We start from the raw sequence: 24712 nt of genomic DNA, 5'->3' as shown, positions 1-24712 counted from the left end.
AGTGAAAAAATACTTTTGCTTTAGATGAAAACGTTTTGTTTTAAAACAGAAGAGATTTTTTTTCCCATCCTCATTAAATTACTTCCTGAAGCTTTGAAAACCATGTATATACAAACAGCAGCCAGGACATTTTGTTTCTTTGTAGGAAATGTGCAAAATAGAGGAGTCAGTCATAAATGACTTTGTGAAGCAGGCACCTCTGTCTGACCTGACACACTAACGACGGAAATTTTGAGAGATTTCCAGAACGATCTTCCTTGTATGTCAGAGCAGAATTTCCATCAGCAACATCAGTCATTGTCCTTTGGAGGTATCTGAATCATTACATTTATAAACTGACCTGTCCAAACTCTTAAATAATACCTGTATAATTTACTCTGCTTACATATGATTTTGAGTCAACGATTGCCTAGTTTAACAGCATTTAATGACTATAACTTATAAGAGAGAATTATAACTTCTCAATATAAAGAATACTACTCTGGATTTGTAGACAGAAGTCACTTTCTTTGATCTCAATATCTTTTAGCAACGGGTTCAGGGCAGAAGAAACATGCAGGGTGCAGATTTATATTTTCTCTCTTACTGACACAAATCAAGTGCAGATTTATCAAGCTGTGAAATATATTAAGTTCATATGGTTTTAACAAAGGGTTACCAAACCTCAAGAACCTGCTGTGATTCAAACTACTTTCAGATGTCCTTTTAATTATATTAAATGAAAGTTTGGGTTGGCTTTGATGCTTATGGGCAAACATTGAAATCTCTTGAAAGAGCTGCTAAAAGTACTCCCTGTTGCTGTAGTTAATATACTACATTGTATGCACACTGCTAGCCAATTTATTCTAGCCACTTTAACAAGGATATACAGCCTGACAGGCCACACAGAAGAGTATCACAAGTCAAGCAAAGCAGAAATCATTAGAGGACTCCGAAAGTTGTTTGACATGCACCACGGAGCTCTTTGTCACACAGCCAATTAAGTGACCAAACAAGGAACTCGAAAATACTCATTAATTTCTTCGTAGCAGTATAAATGGAGGTTAGAATCCTTCTTGTCTAATACACCAAAGGCACATGAGGAAAACTGGCATAATTCAATTTGCACACTGTCAAAGGTGCAAGTGGCAACTTTGGTTCACAGAAAGTCTGGGTTAAAGACAAAAAAAATGAAAGGAATAGGTAAAAATGTTTAGATAGTACATAAAAATAATAGATATCTGGGCCTTGGAATTTTAAAAAATTATTTGAAAGTTGACATGACTTTTCTCCTTGGAAAGCTGTATCAGCATTTCTGAGCAGGATGAGCAGCACCTGACATCATTTCCTTCTCTGTGAAACCTGAGTTGAGGGGGCTGCTGGATGCCATCTTCTCCAGGTCCTCCTCCCTCCTCAAGGCTGTTCTTGGGTCTCTATTGCTGGTTTCTCTTCTTCTCCCTGACCTCTTAATGGGAAAGTGTCCTGGGACTCAATCCTACATTCTTTCCTCTTCTCTCTCTACACTCACTTCCTGGATGAATTCATCTAGAACACTGGTAGTAAATGCTATTTAAGGTGAACCTTTATCGAATGGCTATTCAGGCCTGACATCTCAGCTGAACTTCAAGCTTGTGTATTTTACTGCATATTTAACATCTATAATGCATATCTGATAGGAATCTCAAAGATAACATGGCCCCTATGAAATTAGTTTTGTGCCCTGCCCAATAGGTAACAAATTAGAGCATCTCAATAAACGGTGGCTTCATCCTTCAAGTTGTTCAGGCAAAACACTTCCTGTCATTTTACTTTCTCTCTTTCTGACACATCACATACAATCTCTTAGCAAACCCTGTTTGTCCCTCTTAAAAAAAAATGCTGCCTGAGCGGTTGAGCATCGACCTATAACCAGGAGATCGCAGTTTGATTCCAGGTCAGGGCACATGCCCAGGGTTTCGGGCTTGATCCCCAGCAGGGGGCGTGCAGGAGGCAGCCGATCAATGACTCTCATCATTGATGTTTCTGTCTCTCTCCCTCCCCCTCCTTTCCTCTCTCTGAAATCAATAAAGATATATTTTTAAAAAATGCTGAATGTGAATAATTACCTCAGCATCCCACACTCATATTCTGTTCTAAGTGACCATTATTTCTAAACTGGTTACCCTCTTTCAGCCCTTAGTTTTCCTTCTATAACCTACTCTCCAGTTTTTAAACGTATCAGGTCATGTCATCTCTCTGGTCAGAAACCTACAGTGGTTTACACTGTCCTTCTGAATAAATGCCAAAGTAATCACAATGGTCTATCAGACCCCCGAGATTCATGCCGCACTAGCCCCTCTTCACTCTGCTCCAGGTGCACTGGCCGCATGGAACACCACAGGCGTGTTCTCACCTCTGAAACTGCCTTTCTGCTAGAATGTATTTTTCTGCATGTCTGCATAGTTCACTCCATTGCCTCCTTTAGAGATTTCCTCAAAGATCACACCTCAATGATGTATTTCCTGTGTTTGCAGGAGAGAAGAATTTGCCTCTCCAAAATATGTCCCTATAGCATAACTATTTTAAGCTGGTTATTTTCAAGAAACAGCAGACAGAGGAGAAGATCTGAAGACTAAGCAGAAGAGACATTTACATTTATACGGGAACTCTCCATTTGTGAGGGTGTCTCCCTCTCTGTACCAAGACAAGGATGACTCAATCTCTAAAAACTCTTATCAGCGAAGAAGACAATGATTTAAGTCTACGTAACAACTTTACCCTTGTTTCCTGTGCTTCTCTTGGTTACTTCCTATAACAGACTTTCCATCCCCCAACATCTATCTCCTATTGTTTTTAGCTGAGAATGGTATTTAAGGGGATAGTTTCAGCCATTTGGTGCATTACTCCGTTTTCCTGGGTCTCTCCCATAAATAAAGGAGGTATACATGTTATTAAACTTTCGTTTTCCTTCTGCTAATCTGTCTTACTTGATTATTAGACCAACAAAGAACCTAGAAGGGTAGAATAAAATTTTTTCCAACCCTACACTTTGTTTTTTCTCCTTGGCATTTATCATCACGTCACGTGCCATATATTTCTTATACTTAGTGTACTGTTTATGCCCTGCCACTAGAAATTTCACCCTAGAAGGAGAGCAGGGGTTTTGTCTGTTACATGCACTGCTGTATTCCCAGTACGGATAAGGTTACTGGGCACATGCGCTCAACTATTAATTCTTGAATATTTTTGTTGTTACTTTAACTATTATGCAATATTTTTCTAGTTGAAGACAGAGATTGTTTTGACCCTGCTGGTACCTAGGAGAGAGATTTCTAGTGCATAATTAAGGTAAAACAAAATAAATAAAAATAAAATGAACAAATTATTGTTCCAAATTGAACTATTAAAAAGGGCTTTAAAGAACAGATAGGCCATCTGCATTTTAAAAAGTAGGAATGAAAGTAAGGAGAAAGGAAGTTAGGAAGGAAGGAAACCAAGTGTGTACACACAAGGGCATGTGTGTGTACATGCATGTGTGTGCATGTGTGTGTGTGTGTTAACTTGCATTTACCAATTTTTTTTCTGATTAATTCTCAATCTGATTATGCATGTAATAGCAGATTCCAAAGAATGACTTCAAATATTCACACTGATAAATATATGTACTTACATTTCTCATTAAACCAGGCTAACTGTTGACTCTCTAGGGAGAACATGCTGCCTCTGAGGTTTGGAGGACAAATGCTGATAAAACTAAAATATATATTTTTTAACTAAGAAAATGTCCTGCTTTTAAAGCAGTAAAAACCAATGCCAGTAATTCTTAATAGTTCCTGTTGAACATGTGATAGGCAAGACAGACGTGAGCAGAGCAAGGATAATGGGCCAGGTACAGAAGGTCACCAGGGTAGAAAGCCCTGAATGCCTAGAAACAGACAACTGTAGGGTGGGACCTTGTCCCCAGGGTGACCTTTCTTCCTCTAGATATTGCTGGTCATATGGTTTAGACCCCCTGACCTTTCCTCCCTAGAGGTAACATCTAGGCCTCAGTTGTATGTCAGCTCCAGGCCCAGAAAAACAGCAAACCCGACAACCAACACCAAGGCTGACCTCAGGAACAGGTGCATTGGATAATTAACCCGTGCCCTGGTGCTGACCAAACAATCAGTGGAGACACTGATTCTGAAATGACACACCTGAAAAACTGCTGAATATTCTACTGAGATCTTCGTCTGGGACCTCCCCTAAAAATTCTACCCTTAAAACTCTTAGGACAGAGGACTCAGCATGCTCTCTCTCTGCACCCTCCCTCCTGGGAGCACACCTGAGCCTTTTCTCTCTTCCTTCCCCTCCTCCCTCCCCAGGTGTGTCACCTTTACTTTCCTTACTCCCAAGCTCCAAGGGCCCTCCTTCTTTGCCTCTATAACTTGTTTCCTCAGCCCATTTCTTCTATGAATTACTTTTCCTACCTCTGTGATTTTCTAAATAAATGTTCTCTTATAGTTTGAGTCTTGGCTCTGAATTCTTTCCTAGCCAGAACTCAAGTACCGAGGTTGCTGAACCCAGGTCTGGTCTGAACACACTAGTCTAACACCTGGTGCCATTCCTACCACTGACAACAAACAACAGAATAATGTTAACACTACTGTTTAAAAGATGGGAACTTGGGGTTGAAAAATGAGAAAAAAATGTAAATCTCATTCTGGTTACAGGACCTGAAGGTAGCTATTCTTTAGCTGACTGAGGTCATAGTGCTCTCCCGGATTCTCATGAAAACCACAGACCTTTCTCTGGAGCCATATCATTTTTACTGGTTCATGGATTACACTTCCAAACTTGCCCTGACCCCATTCCATGACTAGAGTTACAGACTTCCTCAATTCACTTGTTCCAGGATGGCTATAATATAAAAGACAGAAAATAACAAGTATTGCCAAAGATGTGAAGAAACTGAAACCCTCATATATTGCTGGTGGAAATTAAAATGTGCAGCTACTTTGAAAATCAGTTTGACATTTCTTCCTTTAAAATAGAGTTACCATGTTTTCTACTTGCTTTTTCTTCTCCCGATATAATAGTTTTTTATTCTCAGTCTCTGAAAAAAAGTACCTAAGCGCAAATTATATTTGGTTTTTACCTTAATATAGCAGTACAAATAATCAACATATAGTAAATTTGAACTGTCTCAAAAAAAACAAAACAAAAAAGAAATGGGAAAAAAATTTTTGGCTCTATGCCATCTCTGAAATCTAGAACAATAAATCAATAAATATAAACCAAAAGATATATCCTGACTCCTAACACCAAATAATAAATTAGTTCTGTAATAACAGTATCTTAGGGATTGAGAGCATGAGCTTCAGAATAAGGAAGACCTAGCTTTGAGGACCCCCTAAATTATTATTATTATTTTATCTTTATTGTTGATGTCCCCTCCCCCCTTCCATTGACACCCTCCACTCTTCTTCTGCCCCCTCCCCAGGCCTTCACCACACTATTATCTGTATCCATGGGTTATGCATATATGCATATAAGTTCTTAGTTTCCTTCTGGTAATACTGATACCATTGCGATTAGTTAGTTATTAACAACAGGAAAGGAGCAAAAGGGGGGCTAGACATTATAAGCATGGCCATCTGGGCAGCTTCACCAGGAAGCTGCAATTTCATGCTCCCTAGGGAGTCACTCGTCCATTGCCTGCAGATCACTGGGGGAAGGGACTGGGCAAAGGGGAAGATGGGCACATGTGCAGTGAGTCAGGGTGACACAGGGAGAGTGCCTGTCAGTCAAGCCTGGGGAACCATGGATTGGGCAGAGTAGGCAGGCCCACTGTAAGTCCGCAAAAATTTGGGAATACGTAATCCCCTAAACAAAGGAGTTCTTTCTCTTTGCTCATGGGGCTCTCTTGTTCCTGCTTCCTTGCATTTGCCTGTGTTCCCTCCATAACCATGTGGCCCTGTGGACCCCACATGCAATGGACTGATGGACTGCAGTCGGGAACACAAACTAAGCTAGCCTGATGCTGGACTGGACACTGCTCCACCATGAAGGGAAAACTCTGGACACTGGCTCTGATTCTAGCTCTGTTGAAGCAACAACTACACTTCTTCCGTCAGGGGACAAAGGGAAACAGGACCTTGGAAGCTCAGGGGTTTGATTCCACAGAAATAAAGTTTTCTACAACACCTCATCCTCCTGTGTGAGTCTCAGAAAGTTCATTTCCTCAGGATATTGCAAGCAGCCTTCTCCCACTAGCAATGGGTGGGAACAAGGACCTCTCCCCACCAATAATAGATCTAGCTCATTCATAAAATGGACACTGCCGCTAAAAAAGTGAAGCAAACAGGTTCAGATGGTCAAAATCAACCTAGAAGAGTATTGTTTGTACAAGTGAAAAGGTCAGATTTTTATGAATCTCCATGACTAAACAATTATGTTTTTAAATCTAATACATAAAGTGCTTCGAGTGTATTTCGTACCTATTCCATAGAGAGCTCGGGACATGCTCTGAACATAGAAACAATAGGGAACATAAACAAGTCTTTAAAAATTCAAATAGACTAAAGTTTAAAGTATTATTCACTCTAGAATTTCATAGAATCATGATCTACATTAAAATGAAGAGAAGTAATGCCATGTATTAGTGAGCAGAGCATTTCTGCTTCACCAGTATTCTGTGTGTTCTTGGTGTTATAAAGGTGTTTAGTCAATAGCTGGAACATTTACCCACAGCCAGTCAATTATAACACCAGGAAACCAGCCACTGAATAAACCGTGCCATTAATTTTCCATCAGAGATTTGTATTTGAATGGCCATGCAGTTCATAGATTTAAATAGTGAAAGGCTAATTATCTCCAAGGTCCCATTGAGGGATAGCATAGATTGCAATAAAAAACAATCCGAAAATTGCTCAAAAATGATCTTCAGCGTTCACTGCTGAAGAACACTTTCATTTCTCTGTTGCACACAAACAGGATAGGTCACGGATACATAATGTGTTAACCTCCCAAGGCAATTTTCCTTTCCATAAGCTTAGAAAAAGAAACCTGAACAGTTTCTTATACACAAAGATTCACTATTTTGCAAAGTAAAATATAAAGTAAAGGCTTACCTTCCGAATATCTGTTTAACATTCAAATTGTTATTATTTTTCTCCTTTTAAATGACTCTCTGACAAAATACCCTCATTGTGAATAAACTGTGATGTGGTTTGGTTTCTGGACTGCCAACGTGAGAAACAGCAACTCTGGTTCGGAGGGCATGTCTCCTTATAAAGGCAATTGACCTTCCCCTTAAAAAATGCTATGATACGTACACATGAAGAATAAAGTTCCTAGGCACACGGTTTGGTATTTTTCCTTCCTTCCTGATGAAGGGGAACAGAATACACCACCCCAAGTTGTTCACTTTGGCATGTGGATTATTTTGAGCTGAAGGCAATCAAGATCCAGGACTCAGGAAAGATTTGACCTCTCCTTTAACTACTGAAAAGAATTTGGATAGGAAGCCTATACCAGAAAGAGAGCTATTAACAGAAATAACTTTTTTTTTTTTTTTTTTAATCTGAAAGACTTGTCTGCATGGCAGGGCAAACATCTGTTTACCAAACATCTGTGCTTCTCACGCTCCTGCGGATGTCCCTCCTCCCCTTTGAAGCCCTATCCCTTTCCTTAGCCCAGGATGGCGTATCAACCTCAACTGCAGGACTGCCTTTGAGTCCATGTCTTCACGGGGCTCCCATACCTATACAATTAACATTCTTTTTCTCCTGTTAATCTGTCTTATGTCAATTTAACTATTAGACCAGCCAAAGAACTTAGAAAGGAAGAAGGAAAATGTTTTCCGTCCCTACACTGCCTGCCTAAATCCTTTCTTGTAAAAGGAACTATAAAGCTTGTTTCTGGGATTTTTTTTTTTTTCTTTTCATACAGAACTCATAAAAATTGGAATGGATCTTACCTTCCTTAGAAACAAAATGCAACATATTCAACTGGCGAAAAATTACGTTTACATTGCTAGTAACACTGACAACGAGCGGGAAAGTAAGACAATCGCAGCGCACACCGAACATCCTGGTGTGGAAGCACGATATTCCAAGGATGCTGAACACCCATCGCCTTTGTCATTTCTGATTGACTCGCTGCTCAAACATTAGCTGGCCCAATGTATTAATGAAATGTCCTCATACACACTTCTATGAAGAAATGAGAGTCATAAGCTACACCCAACTCACCTTTAGTGACGATCACTTTCTCACCCCCCACGCAGCGCCTCCCAGTCTGCGTGTCCCTCCTGTGAAGGAGCATCGGCACTGCCCATTTCTGAGCACACACCCTTTCGCATGATGTTTCCCTCCCCACCCAGGGAGGGCCCTCCCAGAAATTCCTTTAGTTCAACAGTGTTCATTATAATTTTTTCTTTCCGGGGCCCACACATGCTACCACCAACAGAGACAATTCAACAACTTAACACATTTATAAAAACGCAGAAAGTACCTGGACATAGGCTCTGCAAGAGCGCTCCCTTTTCTGAAGCTGAATCCAATAAGACAGCAGATTAAACACAGAATAGAAAAAACAAGTTAGTGACAGGAGGAACAAGAAAAATAAAAGAACACATCTACACAAAACACCTTATTTTGCTGTGCACTCCTTTCCGGAGGAGAATGGAAGCTAAGCAGCAGCACAATGGAAGCCGTGGCTTGACAAACAGTGGCCAACACCCTTTGGAACCACTCACGTGAAAAGTGGGTGGTGTGAAGCTGGTAATGATGGAAAGAAGTCTAGGAACACATTTAGTAGAAATTAGTAAAAATCAGTATACTTCATTCACTTGAAATGGTTCATTTCACATCAGGTTAGTGATTAATTCGTGGGCCACAAATGAAGACATATGAAGTTAAGTAACTTATGACACAAATGTGGAACCCATTTTTCAAAGATAGGATGTTGTTTGTGGTTTACAGACTATATAGGTGGTTAAAATGCAACCACAAACAAGGTGCTCAAACATACAAAAAATTCTGTTTATCTGAAAAATAGAAATGCCCATTCATGATGACTATTGGATTCTAAGGGACAGATACCAAGAGATAAGTAACTTCTGATTAAAAGAAAGTAAACCATATCCTGGTTTATCACTGTTTTTATTTCTTAAAAAATTTTGTTTGATGGTTTTGACCAAATAAAACTTTATACATTTTAGAAACTTCTGTGGGATAAGCAGCAGCCTGTTTTGTTTGTTCATTTATTTGCATACATGAGGATGTTTTACTGACCAAAAGGTTAACAGCAAGTCATGTTCAGTCCCAAACACTTTTTTCCCCTGGTAATAAAAAGAATAACTAATAAGCTTATTTGCCCTGTTTCAATAAATGACTCAAAAATGTATAAATTAGATTGTGGTTTCCCTGCTCTTTGTTATTTTTTTTTTTCCCTTCAGTAGCCTTGATTGTTGAAGGAGAAAATTACTCAGTTTTCAGAAGCAGTTACTGTGATGCCTTTTGTGTGGCCAACACTTGGAACTTTTTAATGCGTGCATCCTTCAGCGAGCATAGAGCAGTTACTCCTCTAAGGAATTAAGCGGCGAGGAAGGGCGCACGCACCGTAATTGCTAGTGCTGTCATTCGGATCATTGACTCGCATCTCGGTTTTGCAGGACTCTAACCCCCCCTGGAACGTCAGCGTGGAGCACAACTGATTGGTAAGGAGTTGACTTTGCAAATATGATGGGTTATAACTGCTTCGAGGAACAGTGGGAGCCACGGGAAATGAGAATAAGCCAGCAAGCACGTGAATAACCTTTGCCCTCCCGTCTCCTTTGCCCATGCACATTAACATAGGACAGACCACATTATATAAACGGTTGTACAGAGCCAAGTGGGGGGGAGAAAGAGAGCATTAAAAAGCTTCACAAATGGAAATTTGCCCATTATGTCGTTATTTGATATTCAGAGTAGGCAAGCTGATTAGCTGTAGCCAGTTAGAAGGTGACATTAATTGCCAGCTTTACCTGATACTGTCAGACATCAGCACCATTTTTAAATAAAGATACAAAGTATCGCTATAATAAGTAATGTTATGGATATGTAACATTAACGGAAACCACCACTTGCAGTATATTATGATAACAATAGCTGGCAGCAATATTCATTAATAGCATCCAGTCAGCCTGGGCAATAACATATTAAAATCACAGCATGCCCAGATTACACAGGCAACTGCGGCTTATATTCTACCAGGGGCTTGGTTTGATTTTATCATGGATTTAAGTGACAAAAATAATTCCTTTATGCTCAGCATGAAAAAAAATTAATAATAATTTGTATCTAATAGATAAAACTGCATATGTTTTCTGATGGTGAAATTGCACAAAAACTTTATTTGCCAGATAAAAATCAGGCGTTCCTATGCCATATCATAAATGTTTAAAAACATTGTTCCATCTTAATGAGTGAGACCCTAAGTTTAATAAGACACAAAAGAAATAAATCTATTTATTTTAAACGACCATGCTGCAAAGTCATTTTTCATTCTAAAGGGGAGTTTTCATTTAGTGAATTCCATAAAGGAACCTGTCAGTGCAAAATTCTTGCCTTTTAAGTAGTAAGATTATAGTGATATTCAAGGCTATAAAATCCAGTTTCAATAACTGATCATCTCTACTACACAAATACATTTCAGGGAACACAGGTCACTCAATGGCAGCAATTCTAATTACATTTTACCATGAGGTTAATTACCATGTGATATTTTGTTACATCAATTATATTCCTTATAAATATGTAATATACATTTAATATATTTAGGTAAATAAAATATTTAGTTTATATAGTATATAGGTTACATACAATATACATATAAAATGTTTACATGTATATATAATGTATACATTTATATTTATAAATATAAATAAAATATGTAAAATACATTTTCTGAAATTTAAAAAATGAATTATCTTCATTATTTACAATTCAAGTTTGTTGAAACACATTAAACTTTTTAAGCCTTAACGTAGTGATATAAAATCTTAGCAATGAAAATATAAAAATAAAATAAAAATTAAAAAATAGTTATCTGCCCCCCCCGGGGTTTTAAATGTAATATTAATTAGATTAAATTATTTCATTTAAAAAATATCTATCATGAATTGCTAATATCCTTTCTCATTGTCACTATTTTTTAAATATCTATTTATTGATTTGGCATTTATTGTTAATTATTTAAACATAAAACTTTGAAAGGGAAAAATATAAACAAATAAACTGCATTTATTGATCCTGTCAGAATTTAGCACACAAAACACAGTAAACATTATGGAAAATGGAATTGTAAATTCAAAATATATATGGATATATTATCATTTATTTGGGAGGGATTAAAAGCTAAATAGGGCCATAATTATAATAAAACAGTGAAGCAAACTGACTATGTAACTAGCAGTGCACTTTAGAATGATCTGATTTTATTCAAAAGAGAAATTAGCCAAGGAAGTCTCACTGGTTTACTACAACTTTAAAGACAGAGGTAAGGAAGATGTTTACCTTGTTCAAGCTGCGTGCGGCGCTATCTTTTCCCCCTGGGGTCAAGTTCCGGAGCTGTACGTCTAGGAGGCCTACCAGCTGATCCATGGCGCGGACAGAGTAGGTGATGTCCCCAGCATTCAAATGACTCCTTGTCTGTTCAGCCAGCTCTCTAGCAATGTTGGCAGCTGTCTCTCCAGATTTCAACTGCAATTTTGAAAACAGAGTAAGAAGGAAAAACCATCTTAAATAAGTAATTTTATTGGTCTCTGTGGATAACTGTCTTGCATAGAAGTTATAATCACTAAGCCAAGAAAGTTATTAAACTCCATCTTCATCTGGAATACATTCCTCGAGTCTTCCTGCTAATCCATTTTTTCCTACAGTAACCGACTTGAAATTCATGTCTTTACGAAGCCCCTCCTGAGGAATCTTACTTCAAAAACTTGTTTTCACCTTAATTAGCCATTTGGGTGGCTAAGTCTAGTTGCCGTTAGATTTTTCTCTGTGAGTTTCTAAATTGGATGTTGATGAGTTTGCATTACGAATCCCCAACCATACTCTAAATTCTCGGAGGCAAGTAAGTTTTCCATTGTGCCTAATTTAGCGCTTAGTATACAATGAACACTCACAGGCTGCTCAACTCTGTGAAAATCGAATTCTAAATAAAATCTCTGCTTTTCAAAGTGGTCTTCATCTTCTTACCTATTTAATAAGAGATTTTGCTCCCAATGCACTAGGTAGCAAATTATTGCTGTTTCGAGAATCTTCCTTTTCCGAAACTGCATGCTAATTTCTCAAGTACATTCTATAAGAATATACCAAATGGCCAAAGCTCCAAAGATGTTGAAAGGGATAAAGGCTAATCCCATAATCATGTGAACAAATCAGATGGCTTTGGGAAATAAGATAGACATATTCTGTCCTAGTATAACTTAAATATATTATTATTGTCATTATTTAGAAAATATTTTTTTTCTTCTTTTAAGTAAAGTCCAGTGCAGAACTTAGGATCACTAACAGAAAGGCCCTTCTTTTTAAGGCAATCTCCCTAATGGGTATTCGGAAAGCTATAAAGAGCACAACTGAAACCCTTAGTCATGCCCTGGCCGGTGTGGCTCAGTGGGTTGGAGCTTCGTCCTGGACACCAAAAGGTCACTGGTTTATTCCTGGTCAGGGCAACCTGGTGTATGAAGTTAGGTATTAATTTAGGAAATGCTTCTCTAAGGAAGAACATTTAGTCTGAGGTGGAACAGAAAAGAAGAAATTGGTTGAGATGAGGGCAGGAGCCTCCAGGCAGGGAGAACGGCTTTTAGGAGGGAGGGACTTGAGTGTTAGGGGAAGAGACAAAGGGCACCGTAACTGGGGTTTAACTACCCCAGGAGCTGAGCCAGGAGCAGATTAAGAAGTCCCCCTTTGGAAGTCAAGAGGAATGAAGATTTTGAGAATTGTGCTAAGAGCAAGGTAAGGTGCTCAAGTGTCTAAGTAGTTAAGGAGTGGCCTAATCAGATGTGCATTTAAAATCAGACTCTGGAGAATGCCTTAGAGGGTTCTGGGAGTAAACGAAAGGAGGCCTGCTGTGAGGCCCCAGGGTAGGGTAGGAGCAGAGATTTACAAGTCCATGGATAGGCCTGCTGTCTGGCTAGATGTGGAATGGGAAGGAAAGGAAGGCACTGAGAGCCATGCCCTGGCTTCTTGTGTCCCTGACTCAGTGGAGGTGCTCTCACTGGATTCTCCCACAGTCACTGTGACCTCAGCCTTGACTCAGTTCCAGGCTGCCTTTCCAGACCAGGCCTTCACTGATCATGTTCTTTCCACTGGCATCGGAAGCTGCTCTGCTGTCTTTCTGATATTCCTGTTTACTGCTCTCGCCACTGTTATCCTGAACTACCATTACCTTATTTCCAGACAAAAATACACACTTGTCTTTAATCTGCCTCAAGCCTATGCAAAGAGGAGGATTGAAATAAAGTTATTCTACATATCCTAGCTTACAGACCTTGTTAAAATGTCTATCTCTAACATTTCTTTTACTAAATTCCACTAAAATTATTTCTCAGAAATAACCACATGCACACTGAGAAATCGTATGAGTTTTCTGAGGATTAGGAAATTAATGCTTATACTGAAATGGTGGGATTATAGCTAGGACTTAAACAGGTAAGGGGAAACCCTGCAGCTTTAGTTAAGTATAATAATTATGACAGAGATGGATGTTACTTACATTTCAAAGTTTGACACAAGTAAAAACAATTTTCTTTGAAATAAGCTTGACACTTCATGAGATTTATTACATCAAACATTAATCGGTGCCAAAACAATTCACAAAAGTGTTAATCCTAGTGTTCAGGTGTATGGCTACTATTTCACTGAAAGATCTACCTATTTTGCTACAAATTTGAGTCAAGTAGGTATGTGAACAATTAAATGCTTCTATCTTACGAGTGAAAGTAGGTTACATAAGTGTCAAGTCTTGAAAACCCCACCAAGCTCTGATAAAATCAAGAAGCAATTTATTTTCATTTCATATTAGACCTACAGAGATTAGAAGAATGGGGAAATTAAAATCTAGGTGACAGGGTTCAATCTAGTCTTCCAGGGCAAATCACTGGCTTTAGATTGTAAAATAGCAACATTTTCTAGACCTGCAAATCCTTCTTTTAAAATTGCAGGAAGAACCCTACTTCTCTCAAAATCTGTCAGTAGCTTGGGTATAAACAAACGAGACACTTCGCTTTGCTGGAAATAGAAAGACTATTTCCCAGTGACAATCCAGGCATTTCTTTTCCGTTTAATAGTTGGACTAGGTAATGGAGTAGGAAGCACACCTCACTTTACATGTAAATAAATATGGAAGCTATTCAAAACTGTCATTGCAAGAATTTTACACTGAAATTGCATTATGCAATGCAACGAACTCTTTAAAGGTATCCAGGCCAGAAAATAGAAACGCCTTTTTGAAAATTTGAGTCTAATCAAGAGATCAAGCTGAAGCCAGAGACTGTGATTTTGGTAAGCAGTCATTAAACATGGAAAGAAAATAAGGTATTCTGACACATGTTTGAGAAGACAGAGCTCTGAATTAATTTATTGGCTTTCAATAAAACCTGAAAAATACTTTAAAAACATTATTATAAAGACGCATCAATTTACCTTTCTATCCATCCATTTACTTTTTCCTACCTTTCCTTTTATCCACCCTACCATCCCTGTCTCCCCACCTACCAGCCTTTCTCCCTCCCTCTACCCCTCTGTTGGTGCTGGGGTAAAGGTCCCTTGGAGTATAACTTTTGCCTTTCCCTTCCTGTATAAATTATGCTTTTTATTTCATCTCATCATTATGAAAGCATTCTGGCCAGTGTGTTTGTAGTCAATTTCTTCATGATAATTCTGACCTATAAAGGCTTACGTTTTTCTCTAGTGAAATGTGATCTGCTCTCTATTACCACGCATAATTTAATCTACAATGTCACCAGTATATAAGTGGCCAGAATTCATTTGTGAGTCAGAAACCATCAAGATTCTTTGCCTGCCTTCTCTCTCCAGGCCTGACTGCAGAAGGAAAAGCACAGCTCATTTCTTAATAAAACTGAAACATAAAGCTTGCTCTTTCCAAGTAAAGCAGCACCCCGATCCACCTATCTGTGCACACCGGGTGTCTGCGTGAGTAACAGTATGACCTGCCCGTGGCAGAGACCAGGCCGTGACCCAGAGCTGTTCTTTCCCTGGATGTCCTCAGGACTCCTCAGGAGCACTATGCAGCCATGAAGGAGGTGCCTCGCACTCCAGGGCACGTTAGCCCACAATCCCTTGGGCCGGGGAAACTAATGCACCGTTTAAAGAAGAGAAAGACCCCCTCCTTTCCTTTTTCATCTATGCTTTCACTGTGGGTGAAAGTACCCCTTCACTTTGAAAGTGAGGTTCACAGAACTACAATGGGGGAAAGAGGGGAGAAGTGAATCGTTAAAGATACCTGTTCCACTTTAACTTTTCAACATGCCATAAAAAAAAAATCCATTAGAGAAAAGGGGGGAGGCCAGAGCAGAGGACGGGGGACGGGGCAAGAGAAAGGAAGGAGGGAAGAGGGGGGAGGTGAAGGGAGAAACCAAGAGAAGGGGATGGGAAAGACGCAGGATGTGAGACAGGAGCTAAAGGCTGAGACATGGCCTGGCCAGTGTGGCTCAGTGGTTGTGCGCCAACCCATGAACTAAGAGGTCACCGGTTCAACACCCGGTCAGGGTGCATGCCCGGGTTGCGGACTCAATCCCCAGTTGGGGGCATGCAGGAGGCAGCCCATCAATGACTCTCATCACTGATGTTTCTATCTCTCTCCCTCTCCCTTCCTCTCTCTGAAATCAACAAAAACATATGAAGAAAATAAAAGATAAAAGCTGAGACATTCTGGGTGCTCTCCCTTTGCTAGTTTCAGGCCACGCTCTGTCCCCCGCCTATTCTGTGCCTCCGGAGGTGGCACCCCTACTTCGTTAAGGTGCCCCTCTCCTCCAGCTTCCCTCTGGGGGTGGCCAGTGGAGAGGCCGGGAAGGCAAGTATGCAAGAAGGGGAGTGAGGTGGGGGGTTTGTTCCCTTAGATCTCCTTCTGCGAAGCTGCTTGAGGCGAGGCTGTGTCTCTCGTCTATAGGTCACCTTTCCTCTCAGGGACACTCTGCTTCCACCTTTTAGTCATTCCTTGGGTCCAGCAGCCACAGAGCTGGGATGGGAACAGCTCCACTCTTGTAACTAGCTCCGGGTTCCCAATCAGTCCCCTGCAGCTCGACTTCGCTCCTGCTCCCCCAATACCACTGTCAACAGCCCTTTTCCATCTGTTCGTTGTGGGGACCCTGGTCCTGAGGAAGGAAATGAGCAAAGGTGTGAATTTGGGGAAGATGCTTTGGGGAAGAGGGAGAGAAAATACAGACAAGAACTCTGTGAACGCTGCAGGCTAATTCTCTTGGAGGTCTCCAGTGTTAACATTTAAAAGGGTTGGAGTTTTGTGATAAAGAAACCTGTGCAAATGCCATTTATATTCAATGAGTAGCATAAGCATTTGGAGGTGTGAGAGACACACCCAGTAAAAGGGTGGAAAGAGGTGAAGAGAAACTAGGTCAGTGAGTACGTGACGTAAAGGCAATCATAATCGATTCAGGGCAGTGGTGGGTGAGCATGGTGTCTTGACAAAGGCAGGCCCAGCTGAAGCTCCAGCTCCAACACTGACCTTGGGTTAGTTACGTAAGCCGATGTGCTGTGCTCCAAAGCCTCCTGTTATACATTTGAAGATTTTAAAATTTATAATCAAGCTAAGGTATTAATATAAATTCCAGTTGCCTAAATGCCATAATCTTAATAAAATTATAGTATAGCGTAATTTTGTAGCTCTATAGGATTAAACAGAAAGGCTCTGGAAGACTGGGACACATTTATTATAAAACAAAAGCACCCCATCCATAAATCAAGTGGGCAACAACAGCTATGGGGTCTTTGCAAGGAATTATCCCTTTGGTCATAAGATTAGCAGGTCTGCAGAGGAAAGAAAAGAATGGAGCATCATTAAAGCCGCCCAGTAATTTCTGCAATGAAATAGCCCAACCATATTCAGGAATTGTCATGAAAACCACTCAGCTTTCTAGGTGAATTATTACCGAATTAATATGAACCCCTGGGCTAAGTATGTAGGGAATATTTTTTAAAAGAGCTAATGTAAGGAGATAGGCTACTGATCTCTTAATCTGATCACATCCGGGCGAGAGTTATTTGCCCTGGGGTCTGAGCTACACTGTAATAAAATCAAAGGACATAAAAACTGTGGCAGGAACAGTGCTGAAATTGGAGAAGCATCATTATGAATAGCAACAAGTATGGAGATGCATATGTAAGAGGGTAACTAGAGTCAATGTAACCACTGTTCTTCCATGATTTAGGGTAAATAGATAGTTACGGCTCATCTGCTAAATGATCTACTGGGTAGATATTTATGGATTATTATACAGTATATGATTGAGGATCAGCCTAGTTAAAAACAAATAGAGAAAAGAGCAAATGGCACAGACAGGCTTTTAGTAAGGCCATCATTTGTAATATTTCTCAGGAAAAACCTCTTTTAGAAATTCCTTAGCATAGCTAATGTGCCATAGAAGGTCTCTCCATTTTGGGAGTGCATAAATCCACACAAATTGCTATAATAAGGATTCATCCCATAGCCCTTTTGGCATAAATGCACATCTGGTCTCTGTTTGTAATGAAATCAGTTCAGAGCCCCACAGTGCATTAATAATAAAAATGTTCGACATATTGCAACCACATAAGCCCTGCAATTTGAGTCTGCAAAATTCTGTCACATGTGTGTATACTTTTAACTGATAAATGATTAGGTTTCAGAGCATTTTTCAAATGGCTTAAGATTCCAAAGGTAGACTTTTTTATTGTAATTGTTATTTCCAAAGGAAAATCTATGTGTATGCATGCTAGAAGCTTTTGCTTGCTTGATTTATAATACCTCTTGGACTTTTATATCTGTAGTTCACAACACCACAGACGTTTTATTAATAATAAAATTGTTATGAATAATGCTGCCTGGCTTAGAAGTTCTTGAAATTGCTCCTTAAGAACAACAAAATTCCAGAATTAGCTCATAGAACATTAGAGGCTATCATTAAATCTTAAATTAAAATGGGAGAATTTTTCCACATTATGATTATTTTTAAAATCTCGATTCTTTTGTTTGCAGCGGTGATAATAACACAGGATCTAGGTTTGGCAAACCTTCATTGTCAGTCACATGATTTACCTTCTGTGTTATGTGGTTAACCCAAGGAGAAGAACAGTTGCTAAGATCTGGTCCTTGGGGATCCCAGATTCCATCAGGAGCCAGGCACAGATAAGTTGACACTCCTAAAGAAAATGAGAGAAATAGGTGTGTTTTAGAAATTCAAGCCATTTTCCTTACAAGGACTTATGCTTTAATATGAGCAAATGTGAAAATGAGATCATTAACCTGAGATAATGTTGATTATAACACTATGCATGGTACCTGGCAGGCAACTGGCTATGGAGAAACGTAATGCAACAAACAAAAACATTCAATATTTTTAAAGCACTCGCTGGCAACTCTGCCAGGCATGGGGAGTAATTTCATGAATTAGATGGATGTGGTACCTGTCTCCATGGGGCTCAGTGCTTGATTTTCAGAGGCAAGGGAGCAACTGAGTCTTACGGCAGTCAGTTTTCAGGGTTTCAGGAAAACAATGTGGGAAAGGGCATTCACAGTGGAGGAAAAACACGCTGTTTGGGCAACTTCAAGTGTTTTGAACTGAGGTCTGTGAGACAGGGGAGTTGTTTAATGGGGTTGGAAAGATAGGCAAAGCCAGATCATAATCTTCCTTGTCTGTCTTATGGGGGTGCTGGAAAATCAATGAAGATTATTAAGCGGATGAGAGAAATGAGCTGATTAAGGTTTCAGAACTGTAACTGTGGCAGCCTCATGGAAGATGAATTAGAGGGAGCGGCGTGGAGGGTGTGAGGAGGCTATTACAATAATTCCAGTGGGAGACCGTGAGGGCCTGACCAGCACAGGGGACAGAAGGAAGGCAAAAATAAGACCCCCATGCCTGGCCATCATGACTCAGCTATTGAGTATCCACCTATGAACCAGGAGATCGCGGTTCGATTCCCGGTCAGGGCACAAGCCCGGGCTGCGGGCTTGATCCCCAGTAGGGAGCGTGTGAGAGGCAGCTGATCAATGACTCTCATCACTGATGTTTCTCTCTCTCTCTCCCTCTCCCTTCCTCACTCTGAAATCAATAAAAACATATTTATTTTTTTAAAAATGAACCCCATTTATGCACAGTGACATGGGAGGGCTTCAGAAGGCTTCCTTTAAATCTCTTTCCCAATTTTTGCAGAATAATTACGACTTATTTCTGAGTTTGCAGAGTGGTTTCAAGTGAAGTATTTCGCTAACTTTTTTACAACAAATGTCAGAAATAGGGGGGTTGTAATAATATGAATGAGTCCCCAGAATGAGGGGACTAAGAGTGCTAAGAGGGAAGGTTTCGAACTGTTTTCTGACCCCATTACCTCAAACACTTGAGAGCTAAACGCTGCCCCTCCATAATGGAAAAGGAAGGTTGAGGAATAGTTTTAAACACTTTGCTAAAAAGAAAAATTACACATGCACTTTTGTAAAAACCAATATGCCTCTGGCCTTCCCATCAGTCCATAGACCACAGAATGCAGAAGGGCACGTCCACACTGGAACTTTTCTAAGAGAAACCTGCTCCCTTAAAGAACCAAGTCAATGACACTCAGAGATACAGTCCCTGAGAAGGCCACGGCAGTGACAGCCACTGTGCGTGTGCTTCATTTTAATTTCTTACGGAATAATGAAAATTTTAGTCACTGTATTAAGAAAAGTTTTTTGAAGATCAATGTATGTAAAAATGAGAAAATCCACCTATTTCTGGCTTAAAAATGGTATGTAATGTATGGTTACCACTTGAGGATATTATGAATCATATCAGTAGAAAAGAAGGGGTGAAGAGCTACTTAGTTCTAACTGTCCCTTAGAGGAGATGCAGGATTGCTCTGTTTAGCGCATGGAGAGTGAGTGGGGCTTTGCCTCCTGCCTGCATGATCCCTGACAATGTTAAAAGCCTTTCACTACAAAAAGACAGCTATAATGACCGGTAAAAAGAATAGTCAAACTTCTCTTTCGTTAAAATTTAGGTAGTTTCAGTGATTGCCTTCTAACATACAAGTGCTCAGCCTCCCTTTCTGCCACCAGCATTTGAGGCCGGTGACGCATGTGAGCACTGCCCCCGGCGTCCCGGTGGTTCCCCTCTGGGCTGCTGCACGGAGGGGCTGCCTCTCTGGAGCCGCGGGGACGTCCACAGCCCAAGTGTACCTCCACAGAGACCGCACACCGTGGGTGAAAAGTGCGGATGCAACGGATTCCCGTCAAATTCTCACCTGTCGCTTCTTCAGGATGCATTTTCAAACTGTGAACATACACTGCATTAAGTTGTCATTTAGCTGAGTTCAGAATTTAATTAAATGTGAAGTAACCAAAAAAAGGGGGGGGAAACCATGCTAGAAAAACAAGCCAAAGTGGGGGCACACCTCCAGCTTCGGTCGGTGGGCCTGGCTTACCGATAGTTCCCGCGGGGCATGGCTGCTTGGCCACCTGTCCCTGGCGGGTCTTAAACCACATGATCTCCCGGGCCTCCACGGCCTCGCAGCTCTCCTCCTGAGCTGGGATTTGGGATGACGCTGACGGCAGGTGCGTGGTACTGTCATCAAGCACCTCAACAGCTGGAGACGGGGTGCTGGTGCTCCGGTTTCTCCTCCCCGCCACCGACGGGGTGGTGCTCCTGCCTGCGCTCCACGTGGTAGTGCGCAGGGTGGTACTGGTGGTGGTGCTCCCCATGCCAAAAGGTCCTGTGGTAGAAATTTCTGGAATAAAATTCAAAAGAAAATTCCTGCATCGCTTGTTCATAGCAGGACCTCGAAATGTCCTAATACCTTGGACACCGTTTTTGTATGATAGTTCAGAGTCTTACACGTGGGAAAACTAAGCCGATACCAAGGGATCCGAGGGGTGCTTAAGGACCAAGACAGCCATGTGACCAGAGGCAAACGGAGGCTTGTTTGTGGTTCTTCTCAACTCAAACCACAGAAAACAAATTACAACCCTGCTCAACTCTTCCGTAAGCTTCGTGATCCTTACTGTCTTTTGTACGATTACAGGATTAACACTGAAAGCCCTTTCCTTAGAATTTTCAAACTTGGTGCAGAAAGGGAGTGAGCACATACAATCTTCTTTTCACATTAAGTATAACATGCATTTTTAAAGACGCAGCAAACAGGAGAGGCCAAAAAAAAAAAAAATCAGAAATTAAAGTGCTTATGGACTAAAAAGTAAAATGCAATTATAGTCTCCTTCACACAAATTAGAGTAGCTTGACGATCTTCCCTGATGCCCTTAAAACTGACCCATCTTATCAAAACTTTCAAACTCGATGTTTACTAATATAAAGTATAACTAGTTTCCAATTAGTTGTGTCCACAAATTATTTTCTAGGAAGATTATTTTTAAATAGGAACATGTGTTTCACGTTTGCATAAAAGTGGTTAGGTTTCTTGATCAGAATATCACAGGTTATTGCCCAGCCGGGCGTGGCTCAGTGGTTGAGCGTCGGCCTAGGATCCAGGAGATCGTGGTTCGATTCCCGGTCAGGGCACATGCCCGGGTTGCGGGCTCGATCCCTAGTAGGGGACGTGCAGGAGGCAGCCGATCAATGACCCTCTCATCATTGATGAGTCTATCTCTCTCTCCTCCTTTCCTCTCCCTGAAATCAATAAAGACATATTAAAAAAAAAAGAACATTAAACAGGTAATGTATCCAAAGGAATGGCCTGCCCATACTGTGGAAGTCATCGCTGTAGAACCACTGCCCTGGGAGAAGCATCTTCATCACAGTCCCCTCACAGGCACGCAGGAGGACACACACATCCGCTGCGTTCCTACCTGTGAGATCGGAAACGTCTCCTCCTACCCTCACTTACTGGCAAAGAGCCTCAGACGCACCCACTTGGGCCGATTCAAAGTAGCTCCTGTTTAAGGACCTGAGAGGGACCCTGCAGCGACCTCCCGCCGCCTGCCATTCGCTGTCTGCCCCTCAACAGGGCTTGAGCCCAGCACTGCTCTCCAAGGGGAGGTGCCAAGCCCATCGCCCGGCCGTGGTGTATCTAAAGCTTCCTAAAGCAGTCCATGGCGGGGGAAGCGGGTCTGAATCTTCCGAACAGTAAGTCAGTGAAACTGCAGCATTTTCTGAAGTGATGCAATTTGTCATGTGTCTTCTTGCTTGTCCTTCTGTCCCCCCACTCTCGGCTTTCCTGCTCGAGGCGAATGATACGGTTCATAAACACACTTCTCAAAGTTCATACTCGAAAGCAGAGTCCTTTCCTCCCTTTCTTCTTCCATACACACCACCCGTACCCCCAGACTGCCAAGTCTCCCTGGCTCGGCCTCACTCCGTGGCGCTTCTCGCTCCCGTCACCCCGGTCAGCCTGTCATCGGCCAGCCTTTCAGCTGGTGGAGTGCCACCAGAGCAGTGCCCCCGGGCTCAGGCCCATGCTGCGGCGGGCACCCTCCCTCTAAAAACAATGAAAACGCATCCTCAGGTAAGGATTTAAAAAAAGTTAACTCCAAGTATTTTTTTCTGTCTCCTTTAATTTAAATAATGACCTCTCCCATTTGTACTTTTGAAGAGACCATTTTGAGTAACATAATTTTTGACAGGGACTCTAAACTTTTCATTGATCATGAGCTACAGTTTTTGATTCAAACAAAGCATTTCTAGTTCTTCTTTGTGTTTTGTTTGATCATGGATAGAGATTCATAGCAGTTAACTATATTAGTTTAAAAAAAATCTCATGCTCAAAATTTAGGAAGTTTCTGAATTAGAGAAAAACTGAATTTCAAAATAGAAGCTCTGTTTTCCAATTATCGCCTCCCTCTTCCTGAGTTATATAGGTGCTGAAGAATGCTTTCTAAATAATGCACTTCTTTAGTTCAAAATTTTAATTACCATATAATCCTTTGGGAGGGAAAAAAAGATCTGTTTTGCAATCATTTTTGCTCTGATAAAACTGCATAATCCCACATTCAGTGAGATCTGTCAGCCTATTGTCTCAATTGCACAAATTATAGACCAGGAGCAATGGCCTACGACCACAATATTTTTGTTTGCTATGACTCCATACTTGCCAATTTTGAAGAGATCTGTCTTTTAGCACAGGGTTATATATATATATCATTATGCAATATGTAAGTGATCTAGAAACTGTATTTAACTATAGCACTGCATCATAAAAATTAACGCTCTTTATTTTTCTCTAAAGTTACCCCAATCAAACGATTATCTGTTGCCAGAGGCATCTCATGAGGTATAAATTGGAATATGTTACTCCCCAGATTAAAAAGCTTAAATAGTTTCTATCTCACCTCCAAAATAGGCTGGGTTCCTTTTCTTTGTGCCTAAGGCCCTTCATGAGTTTCCCCAGCTCATTTATAATGCTTTTTCATCTTTTAACTCCACACTTAAACCACATAAAATTACCAGTAGTTTCCTAACTGCGCCCTGTTCTTTCTGTCTCAGGGCCTTTGCATATGCTGTAGTGTTCCTGCCCACGTTTCCACCTGTTTAGCCTTTGGGGCTTAGCTTGGATGCCATTTCCATCAAATTTACCAAGGTGGGATTATACTCACATGTGTTTTGTTTAAGATTATTTCCTAACAGTCTGATCAAGAGTAAATAAGCTCTTAGGTGAACATCAGGGATAGGTAAAGAAAAAAGAACGGGTCTAGTTGCCAAATGTCAGGAAAGGAAGGAAAGGCTAAACAGAGGGAAAGAGCACATGGGGTAGCTACGAGTCCCCACCGATGGCAGGCTGGAGAGGTTGTTCTGTAAATGCACTTATTCCACGTTGAGAAAACCACCAGACAACGCGGACAGAAACAAGCAGGGAGGACACCAAGACCCTCTTTCCCAGAATTACTCCATCTTAGAAAACCATGTTTAAATTGACTGTACTCTTATGAATCACTAAGACTGCCAAAAAAGGTTTTTAAAAAGTTCAATTTGTTCTGAAATACATCGCAAGGACTTCATTTAGTACAGACATACCAATATGAAGGCTCAGTACAGAACGTATTTCCTTGGAACTGTGCCACAGAGAGATGTCTACAAGCAGGGTCATATCACTCCTTTTGAGTTTAAGCAGGAATAAAAGTCAATTTTAAAAGTTGTCCCTGATACCCATCTCTTCCTGTCCATTCACTGCTGTGTAAGACTCCCAAGGGCTCTGCTCAGTGCCAGCTTTTGGCAGAGTAGGTACGAGTGATATACAAGTTGTCACCAGTGCCCCAGAAAGAGCTGGTCTTCCCCTAGATGCTATGAGAAAAGCCCTCGCTTCACTGAGGGGTCACAGCAGCGCACTTTGGCCAGGTGCCAGCCAGCTCCTCGGCCAGGAGGGTTTGTCCTTCTGTTTCCAGGAAAGGAGAAGTGATAGGACACTTTTCCAGGGCACACTGTTATTGGATCTTACCCGATGATGGAGCTAGTAATGAAACGACATGGTACTAAGTTCCTCATGGGCTTGTATATCAAAGAAAGTGACTGTGTAAAAGAATGTTTGAGAGACGGCTTACATAGAAAACCTTATCAGAATTATGCGAT

General features: G+C 40.8%; 1 protein-coding gene across 11 annotated transcripts in view; it reads right to left on the bottom strand.

The window, feature by feature from the left end:
* The window catches only part of ADGRL3 (adhesion G protein-coupled receptor L3), a 698136-nt gene that overhangs the window by 109836 nt on the left and 563588 nt on the right, over nt 1-24712 (bottom strand). For 5 of the 11 annotated variants that reach the window (XM_081145463.1, XM_081145466.1, XM_081145472.1 and 2 more), the window contains 4 exons: nt 20622-20924; nt 18262-18365; nt 11502-11687; nt 8455-8493 (listed from right to left, as the gene is read on the bottom strand). In XM_081145463.1, coding sequence (XP_081001589.1) covers nt 8455-8493; nt 11502-11687; nt 18262-18365; nt 20622-20924 — 632 coding nt within the window. The remainder of the gene's footprint in view (nt 1-8454; nt 8494-11501; nt 11688-18261; nt 18366-20621; nt 20925-24712) is intronic. The other 6 variants (XM_081145467.1, XM_081145473.1, XM_081145468.1 and 3 more) reach the window with 3 other exon arrangements.

This window comes from Miniopterus schreibersii, assembly GCF_964146895.1.
Source record: "Miniopterus schreibersii genome assembly, chromosome: 1".
Taxonomy (NCBI): Eukaryota; Metazoa; Chordata; class Mammalia; order Chiroptera; family Miniopteridae; genus Miniopterus; species Miniopterus schreibersii.
The sequence above is the reverse complement of the archived record's forward strand: the minus strand, read 5'-3'. Positions and strand labels throughout refer to the sequence as shown.